The 19,560-nt window shown below is 48.8% G+C and overlaps 1 protein-coding gene across 2 annotated transcripts in view; it reads left to right on the plus strand.

Annotated features, from left to right (window-relative positions):
* The window catches only part of man2a2 (mannosidase, alpha, class 2A, member 2), a 62,933-nt gene extending 52,923 nt beyond the window's left edge, over nt 1-10,010 (plus strand). The window contains exons 19-23 of one of the 2 annotated variants that reach the window (XM_072492705.1): nt 1,049-1,182; nt 2,318-2,398; nt 3,811-4,005; nt 6,324-6,434; nt 7,547-10,010. In XM_072492705.1, the coding sequence (XP_072348806.1) occupies nt 1,049-1,182; nt 2,318-2,398; nt 3,811-4,005; nt 6,324-6,434; nt 7,547-7,696 (671 nt within the window). In that variant the 3' untranslated portion in view covers nt 7,697-10,010. The remainder of the gene's footprint in view (nt 1-1,048; nt 1,183-2,317; nt 2,399-3,810; nt 4,006-6,323; nt 6,435-7,546) is intronic. The other variant, XM_072492704.1, reaches the window with a different exon arrangement.
* Nucleotides 10,011-19,560: the final 9,550 nt, after the last annotated feature.

Here is a 19,560-nt window from a genome sequence, read left to right on the forward strand (position 1 = left end):
CGCACCCGGAAGTCAGGCTAATAGTATGTTGACCTTTGTCGCAAGGAAATGAGAGTGCCGGAGTAACAATGTCTTGCTGTAATTGTATAGAGTCTACATGAGGTGTTATTTGGAGTATTGTGTACAATTTTGGTGTCTCTATCTAAGGCAGGATATACTGGTCATAGAGGGAGTACAATTGAGATTCACCAGATTAATCCCTGGAATTGTTTTGAGGAGAGATTGGGACTGGATCTGGGGCTGGTTTAGCTCACTGGGCTAAATCGCTGGCTTTTAAAGCAGACCAACAGCACGGTTCAATTCCCGTACCAGCCTCCCCGAACAGGCGCCAGAATGTGGCGACTAGGGGCTTTTCACAGTAACTTCATTGAAGCCTACTTGTGACAATAAGCGATTTTCATTTCATTTTTCATTTCATCTGTAGACACTGGAGTTTTAAAGAATGAGGGGTGACCTAATTGAAACTTAGTATTTTTTACAGAGTTTGACAGGCTGGATGTAGATCAGATGTTTTCATTGGCTGGTGAGTCGAACACCAAGGAACATAATCTAAGAATAAGGAGTAGATCATTTAAGACTGAGATGGGAAGGAATTTTTTCACTGAGGATAGTGGACCTTTGGAATTCCCGATTCCAGAGAGCTGTGGAAGTTCAATCATTGAGCATGTTCAAGACAGAGATCGATAGATTTCTGGATACTAATGGCATTGAGGGATAAGGAGATCGTGCGGGGAAAGTGGCATTGAGGTAGATGATCAGGCTGGTCAAATTGAATGTTGGAGTAGGCTTGTTGGGCCGAATGGCCTACGACTGCTCCTGTGTTCCTAATTGATGATGTGCTGATGGTGCCTCCTGCAGTAATTGTCCTTCGCCCAACGTCACGATGATGAGTAACGTGAGCTTCACGTTTTCAGCGCTATCCTCACTGGGAAATTTCCCTAAGGGGGAATGAAAATTGCAACAACAAAAAAAGAGGCACTCCAACTTCACCAAAAGTTATCTGACTTCTGCGAAAGACTGAATATATTTCTGTTTCTTTTGCTGCTAGGTCAATTGGAGGTTATTCTGGATCGCCGTCTAATGCAGGATGATAACCGGGGCTTGGGACAAGGGCTGAAGGACAATAAAGTGACCTGCAACAGATTCCGTATCTTGCTGGAGAAGAGGGCAACATCAAACAAAGTATTTAATCGTTTTTAAACCCACTTCTTGGTATATCTGTTGTTGGGGAGTGTCGACCTAGAAATTTAAAGAGTGATTTCTCTCTGATTAAAGGCACCATTGGATGTGCTGCTCGCTCCTTCGGCTTGGGTTCGACCCCTGTCTGGGCAGAAGTAACTGATCTCACTCTGGGGAGGAGGGGGGGGGGGGATTATAAACTGGGTCCTCCCTCCTGTGGCCATGGTTCCTTCTGGAAAGTGTGTATTGCAGGTGACAACAGGATTGGACACAGCTATGATTCTTGATGCAGCTAATAGCCAGCCTGAGTGACTCCAGAGGGCTGAGGTGGCCAATTGAACTGTACCTCAGCAAGAAACAATAGCTCCAGTAGAGGAGGTGAGGGTGTGGGGCTGTGAATGAGGAAGGAAAAAACTGGGCCGATTATCTGAAGTTCATTCGTCCAGTCTCTTATTCAGGGAATAAGTAGCAGGTGGGGGGGAATTGCACATGGTGTCTGACTTCCTTTGCACGTCACGCAATACCAAGAAGGAAAAACTTGCATTTAAACAGCTCCCTTTATGACTCCTAGATTACTGTGCAACTAATGAAGTGTTAGAATCCAGGATAGTGCGCACGCATCTGCATCAGTAGATGTCAGTTGAAATAGTATGCAAGATAAAGCAGCATATTTTCTATTACTGTCGTGAGACCAGTAACTTAGTTGGGGAGGGTACCAGTGCCTTTTGCCCTGTCACTCAGACCTTTGCCTGGAGTGTGGGCTCTCGGCCGAAGGCTGAAGTCTAAGGGAGGCCAGGAGTTCTGTAGTTTTTGGAACCAAGTTACGGTTGGAGATAGCATAAGTAGAAATGTTGGGTCTAGCGTTGTGTTTTGTGGCAACTGTCTGTGCTCCCAACCTTAGCTGACAGAAGATCTGGAATTGGGAACCTGGGAATTAAACACAAATTCCAACCACTCCACCGTGTCTGTCATCTATGTAGTGATGGGTGTGTGTGACTGTGTGTCTCTGTGTATGTGTGCACAAGTGCACATATGATTAATTCCATGTCTGTGGGATGTGAATGGCTGTACTTGCCCGTTTGCTGGACTGCATTCCTTCATGTTCACCGTGTTCTTCATTCCCATTGCTCCTCTTCAGCACATTGGCTTTCTGTCAAGGCTGCACTCCATGTTACAGACACTCGCAGCCTCCATCTTTTCCAGGACCAGCACCCATGAGGTAACCTTTTAGAGAGGGGGCTGGGTCAAAGTGTAATCTGTAAATTAACTTTGACCGCCTCTGTGCTATGAGTCATAGCTGCAGTGAGATGTAGCCAGTAGCTGTTTGTCTGTATGTCTGTCTGGAAGCTCTGTAACCTGTATTTCACTCGCCAACCAATTGTTTGCCTGGGCTGGGGAGGGAAATCAGCAGGAGTTCTGGTCCCTGATTGCTGTCCAGTGAGTCTTGCTGAAAAGTGTGTGCGTCTGTATGTGCGTGTGTGTGTGTGTGAAAGACTGGTGAGGTGGTCTGTGATCTGGATGAGTGCCCCCACCTTGAGACTGACCACTTGATCAGAGACTGCTACGGGCCCTGGAATTGTACCCCGATAGTGAGCCATTCAGTGGGGAGGAAGGAGGCTGACAAAAGAAATGACGCCTTCACTACAATGTATGTGACTCTCGAGCTGTGTGTAAGTGTTGTTCAAATGCAACCTGCTTCTTGCCCACCTCTGACGCTCCATAGAACTTGTTGCCCATGTGTCTCTTGGCCTTGTTGTGAGGGTTTTCTCAGAGGGTTGGATTAGGGTAGGTCGGTAACAATACAAAGCCTTTACTGAGCTGATACATCTGTGCTCCATGTAAGGAAGTGCGGGAGTCACAGAACTCCTGTTTCATGCTTCATTGACCATGGGTGACACATCTGCTCCTTATTAAATGCTGAGCAAGCTTCTAGAGACTAGTAGTCATTCCGAATCCATACCACATCATCTTGTTTCTGCTTGCAGGAAAGTTCCAGCCCAGTAAACCCTCCATTCTCTATAGTTGCAACTGGCTAGTTGTCTGCTCGGGTATTTTTGTTTTGATCAAAAGCTGATCTATTAGCTCCCCCTGTTGGTTCAGTCAGTGACTACAATCCCCAGTGACCAACCCAGCTCTGAGTTGACAACTTAAGACCAGAATGGTCCTCTGTTGCTGCGTTGGCTAAACTCAGCTTGGCCCACTGGAGTTAAGCTTTTTGCCCTCCTGTGCTGAAGAAAGGGAGTAAACTCCGCCAGCGCCTCTGCTCCTGGACCCTATCCATTGGGAAAGTGTGTGGATGTTCAATGAAGGCAAAATCAGACCTGACTATGATGGCCCCATCTAATAATCTTACAGCACTTAACTGTGAAAACTTCTGAGTGTCCAAACTATGCCCAGTGACCTATGTTGTGTCCCATCAGTTCTGCCAATCCAGTCTTTAAAACCTAGGCTGTTCCTCCCTGGGACTGTTAGCTCATCAGTGTGGGACTCTGAGGAGTTATGGGGGCTGGGGTGGGGGAGGACTTCTTGGTGGAGTGGGTTCAGAGGTGCTACATTGCTCAGATTCACCCTGTCTGACTGGCTGAACCGTGTGACCTACAACAGACTGAGCTTTTATTTCCATTGCTGCAGGTGCAGGACAGTCGGCCGGTGAGCTTTCCCTCTCTGCTCAGTCACATGACCTCGATGCACTTAAGCCACGATGTCCTGGCGATGCCAGTAACCCCTCGGCCGCAGAATGTTCCGCCCATCAGAACCTGGCGTCCACTTTCGACCCCTGTCCCCTGTGACTTCCACATGCTGAACATGAGAACTCTTCAGTCTGAGGTGAGTGGTTTAGCGGGGCAGCACGTCTTGCCATTGCTGGGCTAATTTCACTTGTACGCTACGATGCACACTTCCTGCCCACTGTGCCGCCCTGCCCATCAGGCCATTGGTGTGCAGAGTTACCCGAAATCAAGTGGGCAGAATCCCAACCACCTGATGGCTGACCAGCTTTCTGGGTCACAGCCTGGCCACAGGTGCCCGGCGCTCCTGAAGGACATTCCCGAGTCTGCCACAGAAAGATTGCTTGCTCCTTGAAGCGTTCCTTGTCCCCTGGAAGCTGCCTCAAACCCAAAGCATCTTAACAAACCTTCCCAGCTCTCACCCAGGATAATTAAATCATTTATTCTTCGACAACTTGACAGGTCAATCTTCAAATGTTAGTTCGGGGGATCTGGGCACCTCTGGCAAGGGGTGCACTTATTGCTCATCTCTAATTGTCCTTCACTGTGTGGCTATTTGAGGGTAATTAAAAGTCAACCACAGAATTGAGAGTCTGGAGTCAGGCCAGACCGGGTAAACACAACGGATTTCCTCTCCTACAACGAGCCAGCTGGGTTTTTAATAACAATACGGCAGCCAAATGGTTACATTTTATTCCAGATTTATTCAGTAACTTGAGTTTAAGTTCCCAGTTGCCACGGTGGGATTTGAATTTGTGTCTCTGGATCTTTATTCCAGGTCTCTGGTGTAGTTGTCCAGTAGCATAACCACTAAACCACTGTTCCCTGTTTGACCCTCGTTGAGCAGGGGACAGGGGGAGTTAACACCATTCGCTGTAAAATTTAGACATGCTACCTGCCACTGTTGTCTAAACCACCATGTCAACAGGCACTTGAGTGTGAAGCTGTACCTGAGGCTTTTTACCATGCTACAGCCCAGTCACGTTCTGTGCCAAACCCTGGAGATATGGGCGTGTGAACAAAGAACAAAGAAAATTACAGCACAGGAACAGGCCCTTCGGCCCGCCCAGCCTGAGCCGATCCAAATCCTTTATCTAAACCTGTCACCTATTTTCCAAGGATCTACTTCCCTCTGTTCCCCACCCGTTCATATATCTGTCTGATGCATCTTAAATGATGCTATCGTGCCCGCCTCTACCACCTCCGCCAGCAATGCGTTCCAGGCACCCACCACCCTCTGCGTAAAAAACTTTCCACGCACATCCCCCTTAAACTTTCCCCCTCTCACCTTGAAATCGTGACCCCTTGTAATTGACACCCCCACTCTTGGAAAAAGCTTGTTGCTATCCACCCTGTCCATACCTCTCATAATTTTGTAGACCTCAATCAGGTCTCCCCTCAACCTCCGTCTTTCCAACGAAAGCAATCCTAATCTACTCAACCTTTCTTCATAGCTAGCACCCTCCATACCAGGCAAAACCTGGTGAACCTCCTCTGCACCCTCTCTAAAGCATTCACATCCTTCTGGTAATGTGGTGACCAGAACTGCACGCAGTATTCCAAATGTGGCCTAACCAAGGTCCTATACAACTGTAACATGACCTGCTGACCCTTGTACTCAATACCCCGTCTGATGAAGACAAGCATGCTGTATGCCTTCTTGACCACTCTATCAACCTGCGCAGCCACCTTCAGGGTACAATGGACCTGAACTCCCAGATCTCTCTGTACATCAATTTTCCCCAGGACTCTTCCATTGACCGTATAGTCCGCTCTTGAATTAGATCTTCCAAAATGCATCACGTTGCATTTGCCTGGATTGAACTCCATCTGCCATTTCTCTGCCCAACTCTCCAATCTATCTATATTTTGCTGTATTCTCTCTGACAGTCCTCCTTGCTATCTGCAACTCCACCATTCTTAGTATCATCTGCAAACTTGCTAATCAGACCACCTATACCTTCGTCCAGATCAATTATGTATATCAAAAACAACAGTGGTCCGAGCATTGATCCCTGTGGAACACCTTTCTCCATTTTGAGACACTCCCTTCCACCACTACTTCCTGTCTCCTGTTGCCCAGCCAGTTCTTTATCCATCTAGCAGGTACATCCTGAACCCCAAACAACTTTACTTTTTCCATCAACCTGCCATGGGAAACTTTATCAAACACCTTGCTGAAGTCCATGTATATGACATCTACAGCCCTTCCCTCATCAATTGACTTTGTCACTTCCTCAAAGAATTCTATTAGGTGTGTTCTCGGACCTGGCTCCAGGTAATTCCTTTCAGCAGTGATAGTTTCCTTCACCAGTGGAACTGAATCATTGTCGTTATTGTGGACTGGATATCTGCCTGTTCTCTATTGAAATGCAACTCCGCTGCCTGAATGATGCTCTCTCTCGTTTTACACTGCAGGTGGTATCGGCCCCTGGGCTGGAGATGGCTTTAATTCTCCATCGAAAAGGGTTTGACTGTGGGCTGGAAGCCAAGACCCTGGGCTTCAACTGTACGACTACCCAAGGAAAAGTATGAAACGCAGGAAGATCTAGACACCGAGCTTGAACTAACTAGATGTTTTTTTTGTTTTTAATATGACCTGGGTTTGTCAAGGTGAATAAGGCTGTTCATAGTCATTTATGGCACCGGAGACCATTCAGTCCATCAAGTCTATGCTGGCTCTCTAGAGCATCGCAGTCAGTCCCAGTCCCTTCCTCAATCCCTGTAGTCCTGCAGGTTTATATCCTTCAGTGCCCATCCTTTTGAAATCATCAATGGTGGTTGCATCCACCACCCTCCTGTCGGTGAATTTCAGATCAATACCACAGGCTGCATTAAAAGAAAAAAATGTTCTTCACATTCCCTCTGCACCTCTTGTCCAAAACCGTTTGCCTATGCGTCCTTGCCCATATACTATCATGTGCCATGTTGTCTAAATAGGTGAATCTTGAAGAAGCAGTACTATACAATTTCCTGTTTATATGATTGTGATGCCTCCATTTAAAAACAGGTCGTGCAACCTATTTTTGTATTTGGTTCACATGGGAGATATACGCCAAAACATTCAGGGCCATGGGCCGAGTGCTGGCAAGTGGGATTCGGTGGGCAGGTCAGGGCCTTTCGTGCGCCGGTGCAGATTCAATGGGCCAAATGGCCTCTTCTGCACTGTAGTAATCTGTGATGTGGGTTCTCCCAGTAACTCGCTTTGAGCTGCATGGCCTCTTGTGGCTCTGCCTTGTACAGGCCAGGAGAATCCCGGGTTTGATTTTTCCCATCAGCCTGGTACGGTGCTGGAGCCTGGAAAGAGAAACAAACTGATCGGTCAGAGGTTCCTGCTTCTGAGCGTTCGTCAGTGCCTCGACCTGAAAATGCACATGTACGGATTTCTGCTAAGTACAGGACTGGGCTGTTCTGCCTGAGCATTTGTGTGCGCGTGTAAGCCTGGACATGAAGGTGGAGGGTGACTGGTGGTCTGTGGAGTTGTACAAGAGCTGGTACAATCAGAAAAGAGAGCTTTCTTTTTTAAATACCTGATGTGCAACTTGCCAAACCTTAGCAACATTTTGTAAATCAAATAATTTTATCTGACTTGAAGACAATGCTGATTGCAACCTAATGTGGCCCTTCTCTTTCTGTTCCAGTTATCATTGGAGGGTCTGTTTCAGGGTCTGGATATCCGGAGCGTGCAGCCGATGTCTTTGTCCCTTCTGTATCCCACTGAGCCCTTCAACAGCAGCCTCGTCTCCATGAGGCCGATGGAGATTTCCACGTTCCGCATCTGGCTGGTTTGAATGAATTCCCAACAGCTGTTCCTACCTTGGGAGCTAGGAGTTGTGAGATAGCAACAAGCTGACAACAGGAACTGTTGGCTCATCAATCCATAGACCCCAGAGGGTGGGATGGGGAGGTGAGGGGGTGGGGCAGGCATGGTCGGTGCTGCAAAATGTGGAACTGACAGAAGGCTACTAGAGTCTGAATTTGTAATTCATGGACCTCAGATTGCCTGTGCAGCGAAAGCACGGCAATGCCACCCTGAGCAACGCACTTTTAAAAGAAAAATGATGCTCTAGGTACAGGTTTGTGCATATACCAGTACAATGTATGCCAATTTATCACTTTTATAAGCTGTCCTGATTTCATTGTCAATTCATAAGCTTAAAATCAAGGAAATAGATTCCATAGCATCCAAAGGACGAGGGCTTTGTACATGATGCAAAAAACGATTTGCAAGGACGGAGACGAGTGTGAATGTAACACTGTGCGCGCAGGCATTGAAGCAGTCTGCGCATTCAAAATCATTCAGTGTCCTAGCCTGTGAACCAAGCTGAACAGGGAAAGAAAACCAGTATTCTGATCTGACTGATATGTAGTTAGTGTGTTCCTAATCATTTCAGAAAAGCTGGCAATGAATTTCTCAATGAAGAATCTTAACGCTTGAAAGTGGGACGGAGGACGGAGGGGGGGGGGGGGGGAATAGGGTGTGGAAGGGTGGGGGGGGGGGTAGTCTTGTCGAAGTATTTTTTTTTTTCTGTTGCAGGTGGGTGTAACAGTGACTGAACCTAAACTCTACATTAACCAGGGACCGTCGCTGTCTGCTGCATTTTGTGTAAATTTCTCTGAGCCGGCGCGAGATGGGCAGTTGACGTTTAGTTTTGAAATTCTTTCAGGACTTGTCTCCGTAACCGTGACTGAACCGACTGTACCAGGATGTTTGAACACCCCCTGGGTCCATTCATACACATCTCTTAGGGCATTTGTGCAATAATCTGTAGTTTTGCTGCGTGCTCCAAACCTAGTGGTGGGAAGGGTCACTTGGAAGCGAGGATGTGACAATATTTCCATCGCAATGCAGATCTGCAGAAACCTGATTAGAGGTAAAAACGGAAAATGCGGTAAATGTTCAAGTGGGTCAGATTGAGGAAATAACAGGTCAGCGTTGTGGGAAGTTTATGCCAACTCTACCTAAAGTTCTTCATCTGAAGAAACATTCCTACATTCCGCAGACGAGGCCGCTGTGCATTTGCAACATAATGTCCAGCTTTGTCCATTAAGAGCTCTTAGTCCGACGCACTGTGATCACATTCATCTAACACGACCTGTGCGGGGTACCCTTGAAATCGACAGAAACAATGACCGAGTGGCATTTCTGAAGGTTTACCATTTAAAAAAATAAAATAAGGAAGTTAATTGCATTGGGGTTAATCACTTGGTTTATCTTTAAAAGGAATGTTAACAGCATCAGTGGAACTTCCGGATAACTGGGATAAAATTAGGACATTCTCACGTAGAATGTTTGGGGAAAATCCTGGAATAATTGGGCCTGAAATTGAAACTGCTGTAGTTAAGTTAAACAGTTTAAATGGTAAGTTTATCATACACTTGAGCAAAATAACAGTGTCAAAGCGAAACTCGAATGTTTTCATTGAATTTAATCCAGTAACCTGAATCGAAAGCCTGGTCAGTGTACTGATCATAACCAGTCTTTCAGATGGGATTTCAGTTTAGGTTTAACAGTGTAACAGTACAATTTTCACATGCCTACTTGAATTGTGGTAGAATTCCAGCAAGACAGCCTTAGACCCCTCTTCCCAACCAGGCAATGTGTGGGGGAAACATTTTGAACTGTTCAGCACTGGGGGAAGGAAAACGGGTGTGCAGGGCTGTGATGCTGCAGCATGTAGGTATGAATTAAGAGTGGCGTACAAGTGTTATTGACTTGTGTTACCATGCCAAGCACTAGATATATAAGAAGTGGCAGAATGCTTGCTTTTGCCAGTTCCTATTGTGACATCCTTAGTTTCTGGGGGGTTATTTTATAGAAATCCAAAACTAGATTAACGCGATTTAATGGTACACATTCCCTCCATACGCCGCCTCCTATCCATCAGGTTCAACTGTTCTCTATCTGTAAAAGCTCTCTGATCCTGACACAGCCAGATCCAGTGCGTCTCCGCAGCTTGCAGCGTTGCCTGGATTTGGAGAGTAACCAATTGTCTGGTATCAGAGCATCAGTTCTGGAGGTGTGAGCTGGGGTGGGGGAAGAAAAACACAGCTACTGTAAATTCTACACTCAACAATTCATCAAATAAAATATTACAGAAACCAGCCCCGTGTTGTGAACCGTTGAGCTTCTGTTCTCTGTGTGTGTGTGTGTGTGTGTTTGTGTGTGTGTGTGTGTGTGTGTGTGTGTGTGTGTGTGGAGAAACTGAGCAGCAGCTTTTTTTTTTAAAAAAAATTTATTAAAGGTTTTCATAAAATATCAGTAACAAAATGAGAAAGAAAAAAGAACCCAACAGGGTTAAGTACAAAACACAATCTAAAACAGCAACCCCCCAAACCCCTCCCCCCTGTACATAAATAATAAATTAACATTAACTCCCCGACTTAACACAACAGGTATACACACCCCCTCAGACCCTCCAGTGTAGATAACATAAACAAAAATAAAGTAACCCCCACCCGAGCTGCTGCTGCCATTGAACGGTTGCCACCGTCTAAAGAGCCCTTGTACCGACCCTCTCAAGGCAAATTTCACCCTCTCCAATTTAATGAACCCCGCCATATCGCTGATCCAGGATTCCACGCTTGGGGGCCTCGCATCCTTCCACTGAAGGAGAATCCTTCGCCGGGCTACCAGGGACGCAAAGGCCAGAATTCCGGCCTCTTTCGCCTCCTGCACTCCCGGCTCTGCCACCCCAAATATTGCGAGCCCCCAGCCCGGTTTGACCCTGGATCCTACCACCCCCGACACCGTCCTCGCTACGCCCCTCCAAAATTCCTCCAGCGCTGGGCATGCCCAGAACATATGGGTGTGATTTGCTGGGCTCCCTGAGCACCTAACACACCTGTCCTCACCCCCAAAGAACCGGCTCATCCTTGTCCCGGTCATGTGTGCCCTGTGCAGCACCTTAAACTGTATGAGGCTGAGCCTCGCACATGAAGATGAAGAGTTCACCCTCCCTAGGGCATTTGCCCACGTCCCCTCTTCGATCTCCACTCCCAACTCCTCCTCCCACTTACCTTTCAACTCCACCATCGAGGCCTCCTCCTCCTGCATCACCTGGTAAGTTTCCGAGATCTATTCTCCCCCCCCCCCCCCCTCCCCCCAGAGAGCACCCTGTCCTGTACTGTGTGTGGCAGCAGCCGTGGGAATTCCACCACCTGCCGTCTGGCAAACGCCCTTACCTGTAAGTACCTGAAGGTGTTCCCTGGGGGGGGGAGCCCGTACTTCCACCTGCCGTCTGGCAAACGCCCTTACCTGTAAGTACCTGAAGGTGTTCCCTGGGGGGGGAGCCCGTACTTCTCCTCCAGCTTACCCAAGCTCGCGAACTTCCCGTCCACAAACAGGTCCCCCAACTTTTGTATCCCTGCCCTGTGCCACCCCGAAAACCCTCCACCTGTTCTTCCTGGGGCGAACCGGTGGTTCCCCCGTAATGGGGTCAACGCCGAGGCCCCAACTCTTTTCCCCCCCCCCCCCCCCATATGCCGCCTCCACTGCCCCCAAATTTTGAGGGCCGCCACCACCACCGGGCTCGTGGTATACCTCCTTGGAGGCAGCGGCGCCGTTGCCAGCGCCCCCAGACTCGTACCCACACAAGACGCCGTCTCCAGCCTCTTCCATGCAGCCCCCTCCCCCTCCATCACCCACTTGCGCACCATCGTCGCATTGGTGGCCCAATAGTACCCACAAAGGTTGGGCAGCGCCAGCCCCCCCCCCTATCTCTACTCCGCTCCAGGAACATCCTTCTCACCCTGAATCCCTCGTGCCCACACAAACCCCATTATACTCCTGTTAACCCGCCTGAAAAAAGCATTCGGGATAAACACGGGGGAGGCACTGGAACAGGAACAAAAACCTTGGGAGCACCGTCATTTTGATTGCACCCTACCCGCCAAGGACAGCGGCAACGCGTCCCACCTCTTGAACTCCTCCATTTGCTCCACCAGCCTTGTAAAGTTAAGCCTATGCAGGGCCCCCCAGCTCCTGGCCACCTGGACCCCCAAATATCTGAAGCTCCTCTCCGCCCTTTTTAGTGGGAGCTCGCCAATCCCCCTCTCCTGGTCCCCTAGCTGAACTACGAACAGCTCGCTCTTCCCCATATTGAGCTTGTACCCCGAAAAGTCCCCGAATTCCCTAAGGATCCTCATTACCTCCGGCATTCCCCCACCGGGTCCGCCACATACAGCAGCAGGTCGTCTGCATAAAGCGACACCCTATGCTCCTCCCCACCCCGCACCAACCCCCTCCAGTTCCTCGACTCAGTGCCATAGCCAGGGGTTCAATCGCCAGTGCGAATAGCAGAGGGAACAGGGGACACCCCTGTCTCCCTCAGTGCAACCGAAAGTACTCGGACCTCCTCCTATTTGTGGCCACGCTCGCCATCGGGACCTCATACAACAGCCTAACCCACCTGACAAACCCCTCCCCGAACCTCTTCAGCACCTCCCACAGGTACCCCCACTCTACCCTATCGAAGGCTTTCTCAGCGTCCATCGCCACCACTATCTCCGCCTCCCTCGCCGGCATCATGATAACATTCAAAAGCCTCCGCACATTCGCGTTCAACTGTCTCCCCTTCACAAATCCTGTCTGGTCTTCATGGATGATCTGCGGCCCTCAATCCTCGTGGCTAAGACCTTCGCCAGCACCTTGGCATCTATATTTAGCAAGGAAATCGGTCTGTAAGACCCACATTGCAGGGGATCCTTGCCCCGCTTCAGGATCAAGGAGATCAGTGCCCGGGACATCGTCGGGGGTAAAGCCCTTGCCTCATTAAAGGTCCTAACTAACAGCGGGCCCAACAGGTCCATATATTTTTTATAGAACTCGACCGGGAAACCATCAGGCCCCGGTGCCTTCCCCGCCTGCATGCTTCCTATCCCTTTGATCAGCTCCTCCAGCCCAATCGGGGCCCCCAGTCCCGCCACCAGTCCCTCTTCCACCTTTGGAAACCTCAATTGGTCCAGGAATTGGCCCATCCCTCCCTCCTCCCGTGGGGGCTAGGATTGGTACAATTCCTCGTAGAAGCCCCTGAAGACCCCATTGATGCCAGCCCCACTCCGCACCACACTCCCTCCCCTGATCTCCCTAGCTGCGTCCTGCTTCCGAAGCTGATGCGCCAGCATCCGGCTTGCCTGTGAGCAGCAGCTTGAGTAACAAAAGTGAATTACTGCAGGTGTCAGAAATTTGTCACAAAATCAGAAAATGCTGGGAATACTCAGTTGGTCGGGCAGCCTCAATGGAGAGATGAACAGGTGATGTTTCAAATTCTGATGAGATGTTACTGACCTGAAACGCTATTGCCGTTTCCATAAATTTCTTTTTGACTTGAAACGTTAATACTTCCTTTTCCATAGATTTTTAACATTTATTTAAAGTACCCAATGCACCTACCCTACACATCTTTGGGTTGTGGGGGTGAGACCCACGCAGGAACAGGGAGAATGTGCAAGCTCCACGCAGACAGTGACCCAGAGCCGGGATCGAACCTGGGTCGTCAGCCCCCTGAGGCAGCAGTGCTAACCTCTGTGCCACCCTTGCACGGTTGTTTACACCAGATATATTTTTCCCTCTAGTTTTTTCCACACAGAAGGAAAGGCCTGAGCTCCATGCTGAATAGAATCATAGAATACCTACAATGGAGAAGAAGACCACCCGGCCCATCAAGCCTGCACCGGCCCACCGAAAGATTCCGCATGCCCCCACCCTATCCCCATAACCCAGTAAACCCACCTAACCTTTTGGACGCAAGGGCCAATTTAACATGGCCAATCCCCCTAACCTGCACATCTTTGGACGGAGCGAGGAAACCGCGGAGGGAACCACGCAGAGACGGGGAGAATGTGCCGACTCCACAAAGACAGTCACCCGAGGCAAGAATTGAACCCAGTTCCCTGGTGCTGTGTGACAGCAGTGCTAACCACCGTGCCGCCCATGATCTCTACTACATTAGCTGAAGCCAAGCAGGGCCCCGGTTTTGGTCACTTTTACCCCCATGACTGGGGAGGAGGTGGAAATCAGCCATGGTTCCAGCTTGTACTAACCATTCAGTGACCGATTGCAATGGGTGTCTATTTGGGTGTTGGAGGAGGGCAGCGTTTAACGGTAATGCCTCCAACATTCACAGTCTGTAAACACGGGTGAACGGAGAGATGGTAAAAAAATTAGGAGGGAGTGTGAGCCTAATTTAGTAACATTGCATTTATTGGTAAATATTCAGCAGGCATAAACTGATTCTTCCTACCTACTGTTTATGAATATCCATTTTTAGCACGTTCGCAATAAATAAACCAACAGCTAATGTGTTACCAGATTAATATTCATGGTTCCTGCCTGAAATATTTCTCAGGATTGAGCTGATTTCCAGCTGCTTGTTCTTAATAATGCCGTGCAGTGATTTATTGGACAATGGGGACAATAATTTAATCAACTCAATGCCAGAACACGTGTTCCCCAAACAAAATTTAAAACAACACATCAGCATTGTGTTGATTTGTACTTTACCTGACAGCCCTGTGTCAGCACAGATGTATTGACTAAAATTCCCATCTACCTCTCTCCAGTTTGCGTCAATGTTCACTACATATCAATGAGCAGCAGTGACCCTGGGCAACAATAGCCCTGATGGGTGGTTCCAATGGAGCACCTAACACATTAAATACTAGCTCTTAACCTGGGATGGGACTGCTTATTCTATATGACAATTTATCATTGCACAAGAATTTTGCCTGTAAACAGTAATGCCATCCAGCTGACTGCTTCGCAACAACTGATACAAAGCTCATTTGTTTTCACTGGAGTGAAATGTAAGCTTTGTAATCTAACTTGGAAATATTCTCAAAGGAATCAAAGCTCAAAATGTTGACTCCTCTCCATCTTCTTTGATGTCTGACCGGTTGAATGTATCCTCCATCTCATGTTTTATTGCTCCTGAATGTCTCCTTGCATCTCTTTTCTGCCATATTTAATAATGCTTCATTTACCTCTTGGGATGATTTTTTTTCTGCACCCCAGCTGCAGCTTCTGCCTATCGTTTTCTGTCTGGATTTGTGCTTCATAACATTTGCTCAAGGGTATTTATCCAGCCCTCTTTTTTTTAAAAAAACAGAGCCACTCCTACTTTATTGTCAATGTTGGGCTGCTCACTGCAAAAACTTTCAAAACCAAACCTTGTGCTGTTTTGTCTCAATGAACTGCTTCAATTGTTACGATCCCAGACCAGACCGCAACAGTTGCTAGGATACTGGACAGAAACCCCAATATTTTATTTAATTTGTAAGATTGAGGAAAGGATACTTTGCTTCCAGGAGTGATTCCACACATAGGGATATGGTGTATTAAAACCAACTTTTAGTCATAAACTTAACTTTAACTTCATAAATGAAAATAGCTTAAAAATATCAGTTAAGCAATGATCAACAATAAAATTAAACACTTTATCTCCTAACTGTTATCTTTTAATCTCCAGTCAAGCAAACCCCATCTCTGGTCACAATCCACTTTTAAATATAGTGAGCAGATCCAAGAATACTTGCTTTATAGAGATGTCTTGGATAAACTGCTTTGGGAGAGAGATCCTTCAGGAAGCAGCTTGCAGATTCTTGCCTGTGTCAACTACTGTCTAACTTCCCAGCATTTGGCAAAAGCTAGTGGTCTGTTCACAGCTCAAAACTAGACTCAACACCTGACTGCTTCAGGCCTGGCTCCTCCCCTTAACCACATCTTCTCTATCCCACCAACTGGGTTATGGCCATCTGACTGAGGCTAAACACTTGTCTCTATCTGCTCCCAGTGAACTTTTCTATAAGCAAAATCCCATTAAGCCCTACCTTGGCAAACAATATCCATGGCTGGAAAGAATTATGGGCAGAATTCTCCGACCCTGCCCAGGTCAGAGAATCGCGCCACGCAGGCCCGATGCCGGGAGGCGATTCTCCACAGAGTGGAGAATTGGCGCCACTGGGTTCGGCATGGTTGGCGCCAGTGTGCACCGATTCTCCGGCCCGGGTGGGCTGATCGGCCATCACCAAAAAGCTGAGTCCCACCGGCGCCGTTCTAATATCCTCCGAGCTGGCGGGACCTCGGCATTGAAGGGTCTGGGGGTGGCCTGTGTGGGGGGGAGGGAGGGGTCTGAAGCCGGGGGGTGCCTCCATAGTGGCCTGGCCCGCGATCGGGGCCCACAGATCGGCCGGGGGGCCTACCTCCGCGCCGGCCCCTGTAGCCCTGCACCATTTGGCGTTGGGGCCGGCGCGGGGAAGAAGGCCACTGCGCATGGCGCTAGTTGGTACCGGCCCAACTGCGGTACCAACTGCTCCAGCACCGTGCTACCCCACTGTGGCCCGGAGAATCGGGTCTCGGAACGGGCGCCGTAGTAAAACACTCCCGTTTTTATGCCGGCGTCGGCACTGGCCCCCAATGGGAGAATCGCACCCATGATCGTTTATGATATTTTAATTGTATCTCTAGCCCCAAAGTCTATCTGCCTTTCAACCCAAGATTTTTTAAAAAACATTACTGCAGCAGTCAGGTACACAGCCTCGCCGAGGCTACACCATTACTGCCCCAGCTGCATGTAATACAATATATCTGAAGTTCCTACATTGATCACATTGTAGAACTATTTCCATGGTTTTTTTTAATGGGGAGCAGGAATTTGGGTTGACATTATCCACTCTCACCTGGAGGAATTATTTTTATATTCATTGACAGGTTAGAGTGTCACTGGTAAGGTTAGCATCCATTGCCCATCCTCTTGTTCTAGACAATGTGGCGTTGAACTATCTGAAGTATTGCAGTCTGTGTGGTGGTGTAGGGACAGCCAAAGTGCTGTTAAAACTAAGGAGCTGGCCATTGACTTCAGGAAGCAAAGTACTGTACACACCCCTGTCTGCATCAACGGGGCTGAGGTGGAGATGGTTGACAGCTTCAAGTTCCTAGGGGTGCACATCGCCAATAATCTGTCCTGGTCCACCCACGTTGACGCTAGCACCAAGAAAGCACAACAGCGCCTATACTTCCTCAGGAAATTAAGGAAATTCGGCATATACACACACTGACTCTTGCCGACTTTTACAGATGCACCACAGAAAGCATCCTATCGGGCTGCATCACAGCCTGGTATGGCAACTGCTCGGCCCAAGACCGCAAGAAACTTCAGAGAGTCGTGAACACCGCCCAGTCCATCACACAAACCTGCCTCCCATCCATTGACTCCATCAACACCTCCCGCTGCCTGGGGAAAGGGGGCAGCATAATCAAAGATCCCTCCCACCCGGCTGACTCACTCTTCCAACTTCTTCCCTCGGGCAGGAGATACAAAAGTCTGAGAACACGCACAAACAAGCTCAAAAACAGCTTCTTTCCCGTTGTAACCGGACTTCTAAACGACCCTCTTATGGACTGACCTGATTAACACTCCACTCCTGTATGCTTCACCCGATGCCGGTGTCTATGTAGTTACATTGTGGACCCTGTGTTGCCCTATTATGTATTTTCTTTTTATTTTCTTTTATTTTCAGGTACTTAATGATCTGTTTGAACAGCTCGCAGAAAAATACTTTTCACTGTACCTCGGTACATGAAAATCCAACCCAATCCAAAGGTGGGAATTCCACAATTTTGACCAGGCGACAATGAAAAATCAAAAATATTTCCACGTCAGGGAGACTTTCAGAGGAGTCATAACACTCGATAGCCGAACATTGCCAGCCCGCTGAAACACAGACTTCAAATGGATTCACAACCCTCCGTTTTTATTTTATTCTTTCTCGGGATGTGGGTGTCACTGGCTGGGCCAGGATTTATTGCTTTTGTACTGGTTTGCTTGGCCATTTCAGAGGGCATTTAATGGTCAGCCACATTGCTGTGGGTCTGGAGTCACGGAGTCCAGACTGGGTAAGGACGGCAGATTTCCTTCCCTAAAGGACATTGGTGAACCAGATGGGTTTTTAGGACAATCGACAATGGTTTCATGGTCATCATTAGACTTCTTAATTCCAGATTTTTATTGAAAGACCTGGGGCGAGATTCTCCGACCCCCCGCCAGGTCGGAGAATCGCCGGGGGCTGGCGTGAATCCCGCCCCCGCTGGTTGCCGAATTCTCCGGCACCGGATATTCGGCGGGGGCGGGAATCGCGCCGCGCCGATTGGCGGGCCTTCCCGCGCGATTCTCCGGCCCGTATGGGCCGAAGTCCTGCCGCTAAAATGCCTATCCCGCCGGCGTAGATTAAACCACCTACCTTACTGGCGGGACAAGGCGGCGCGGGCGGGCTCCGGGGTCTGGCCCGCGATCGGGGCCCACCGATCTGCGGGCGGGCCTGTGCCGTGGGGGCACTCTTTCCCTTCCGCCTTCACCACGGTCTCCACCATGGCGGAGGCGGAAGAGACTCCCTCCACTGCGCATGCGCGGGAATGCCGTCAGCGGCCGCTGACGCTCCCGCGCATGCGCCGCCCGGAGATGTCATTTCCGCGCCAGCTGGCGGGGCACCCAAGGCCTTTTCCGCCAGCTGGCGGGGCGGAAATCAGTCCGGCACCGGCCTAGCCCCTTAAGGTTGGGGCTCGGCCCCCAAAGATGCAGAGCATTCCGCACCTTTGGGGCGGCGCGATGCCCGTCTGATTTGTGCCGTTTTGGGCGCCAGTCGGCGGACATCGCGCCGTTTCCGGAGAATTCTGCCCCTGGAACTCCAGGGAATTACCCTGTGTCTCCAGATTATCAATCCAATGACAATTCCACTGCCACCACCTCCCTGAACAAATGTCTCATGTCAGGGAGAGAGACTGTGAGGTTCTTAAGCAAATTGTCAAAGGGAGTGATATTGGAGGAGTTGGCAGGCTTAAAAGTGGAGAAATCTCCAGGTCCAGATGAATTGTGAGCCAGGATGCTGTGGAAGGCATGGGAGGAGATTGCAGGGGCTCTGTCTCTCCCAGCGGACTGGAGAATAGCTAATGTGGTCCCACTGTTTAAGAAAGGTTGTAGAGATAAGCCAGGGAACTACAGACCAGTGAGTCTCCCGTCAGTGGTCGGGAAACTATTGGAGAAAATTCTGAAGGAGAGAATCTATCTCTGCTTGGAGAGGTAAGGTTTGATAAAGAATAGTCAGCATAGCTTTGTTAGAGGGAGATCGTGCCTAACAAATTTGATTGAATATTTTGAGCATGTGACCAGGTGGGTAGATGAGGGTAGTGCAGTTGATGTAGTTTGCATGGATTTCAGCAAAACCTTTGACAAGGTCCCATATGGGACACTTATAAAGAAGGCAAATACACATGGGTTACAGGGGAACTTGATAAGGTGGATTCACAATTGGCTTAGATGCGGGAGACAGAGGGTGATGACAAGCGACTGCTTTAGTGACTGAAGCCAGTTTCCAGTGGCGTTCCGCAGGGATCTGTGCTGGGTCCCTTATTATTTGTCATTTATATAAATGACACAGATGACTAATAGGGGGGGGGAGTAAGATCAGTAAGTTTGCGGGTGACACAAAGTTTGGCCGCGTGGTTAACAGTTGGGTTACAGGAAGATATAGACGGGATGATCAAATGGGCACCTAAGTGGAGGATGGAATTTCACCCTGAAAAGTGTGAGGTGATACACTTTGGAAGGAGTAATGTGACAAGGAAATATTCAATGAATGGCCTGACACTGGAAGTTCCAAA

This window comes from Scyliorhinus torazame, chromosome 30 (genome assembly GCF_047496885.1).
Source record: "Scyliorhinus torazame isolate Kashiwa2021f chromosome 30, sScyTor2.1, whole genome shotgun sequence".
Classification (NCBI taxonomy): Eukaryota; Metazoa; Chordata; class Chondrichthyes; order Carcharhiniformes; family Scyliorhinidae; genus Scyliorhinus; species Scyliorhinus torazame.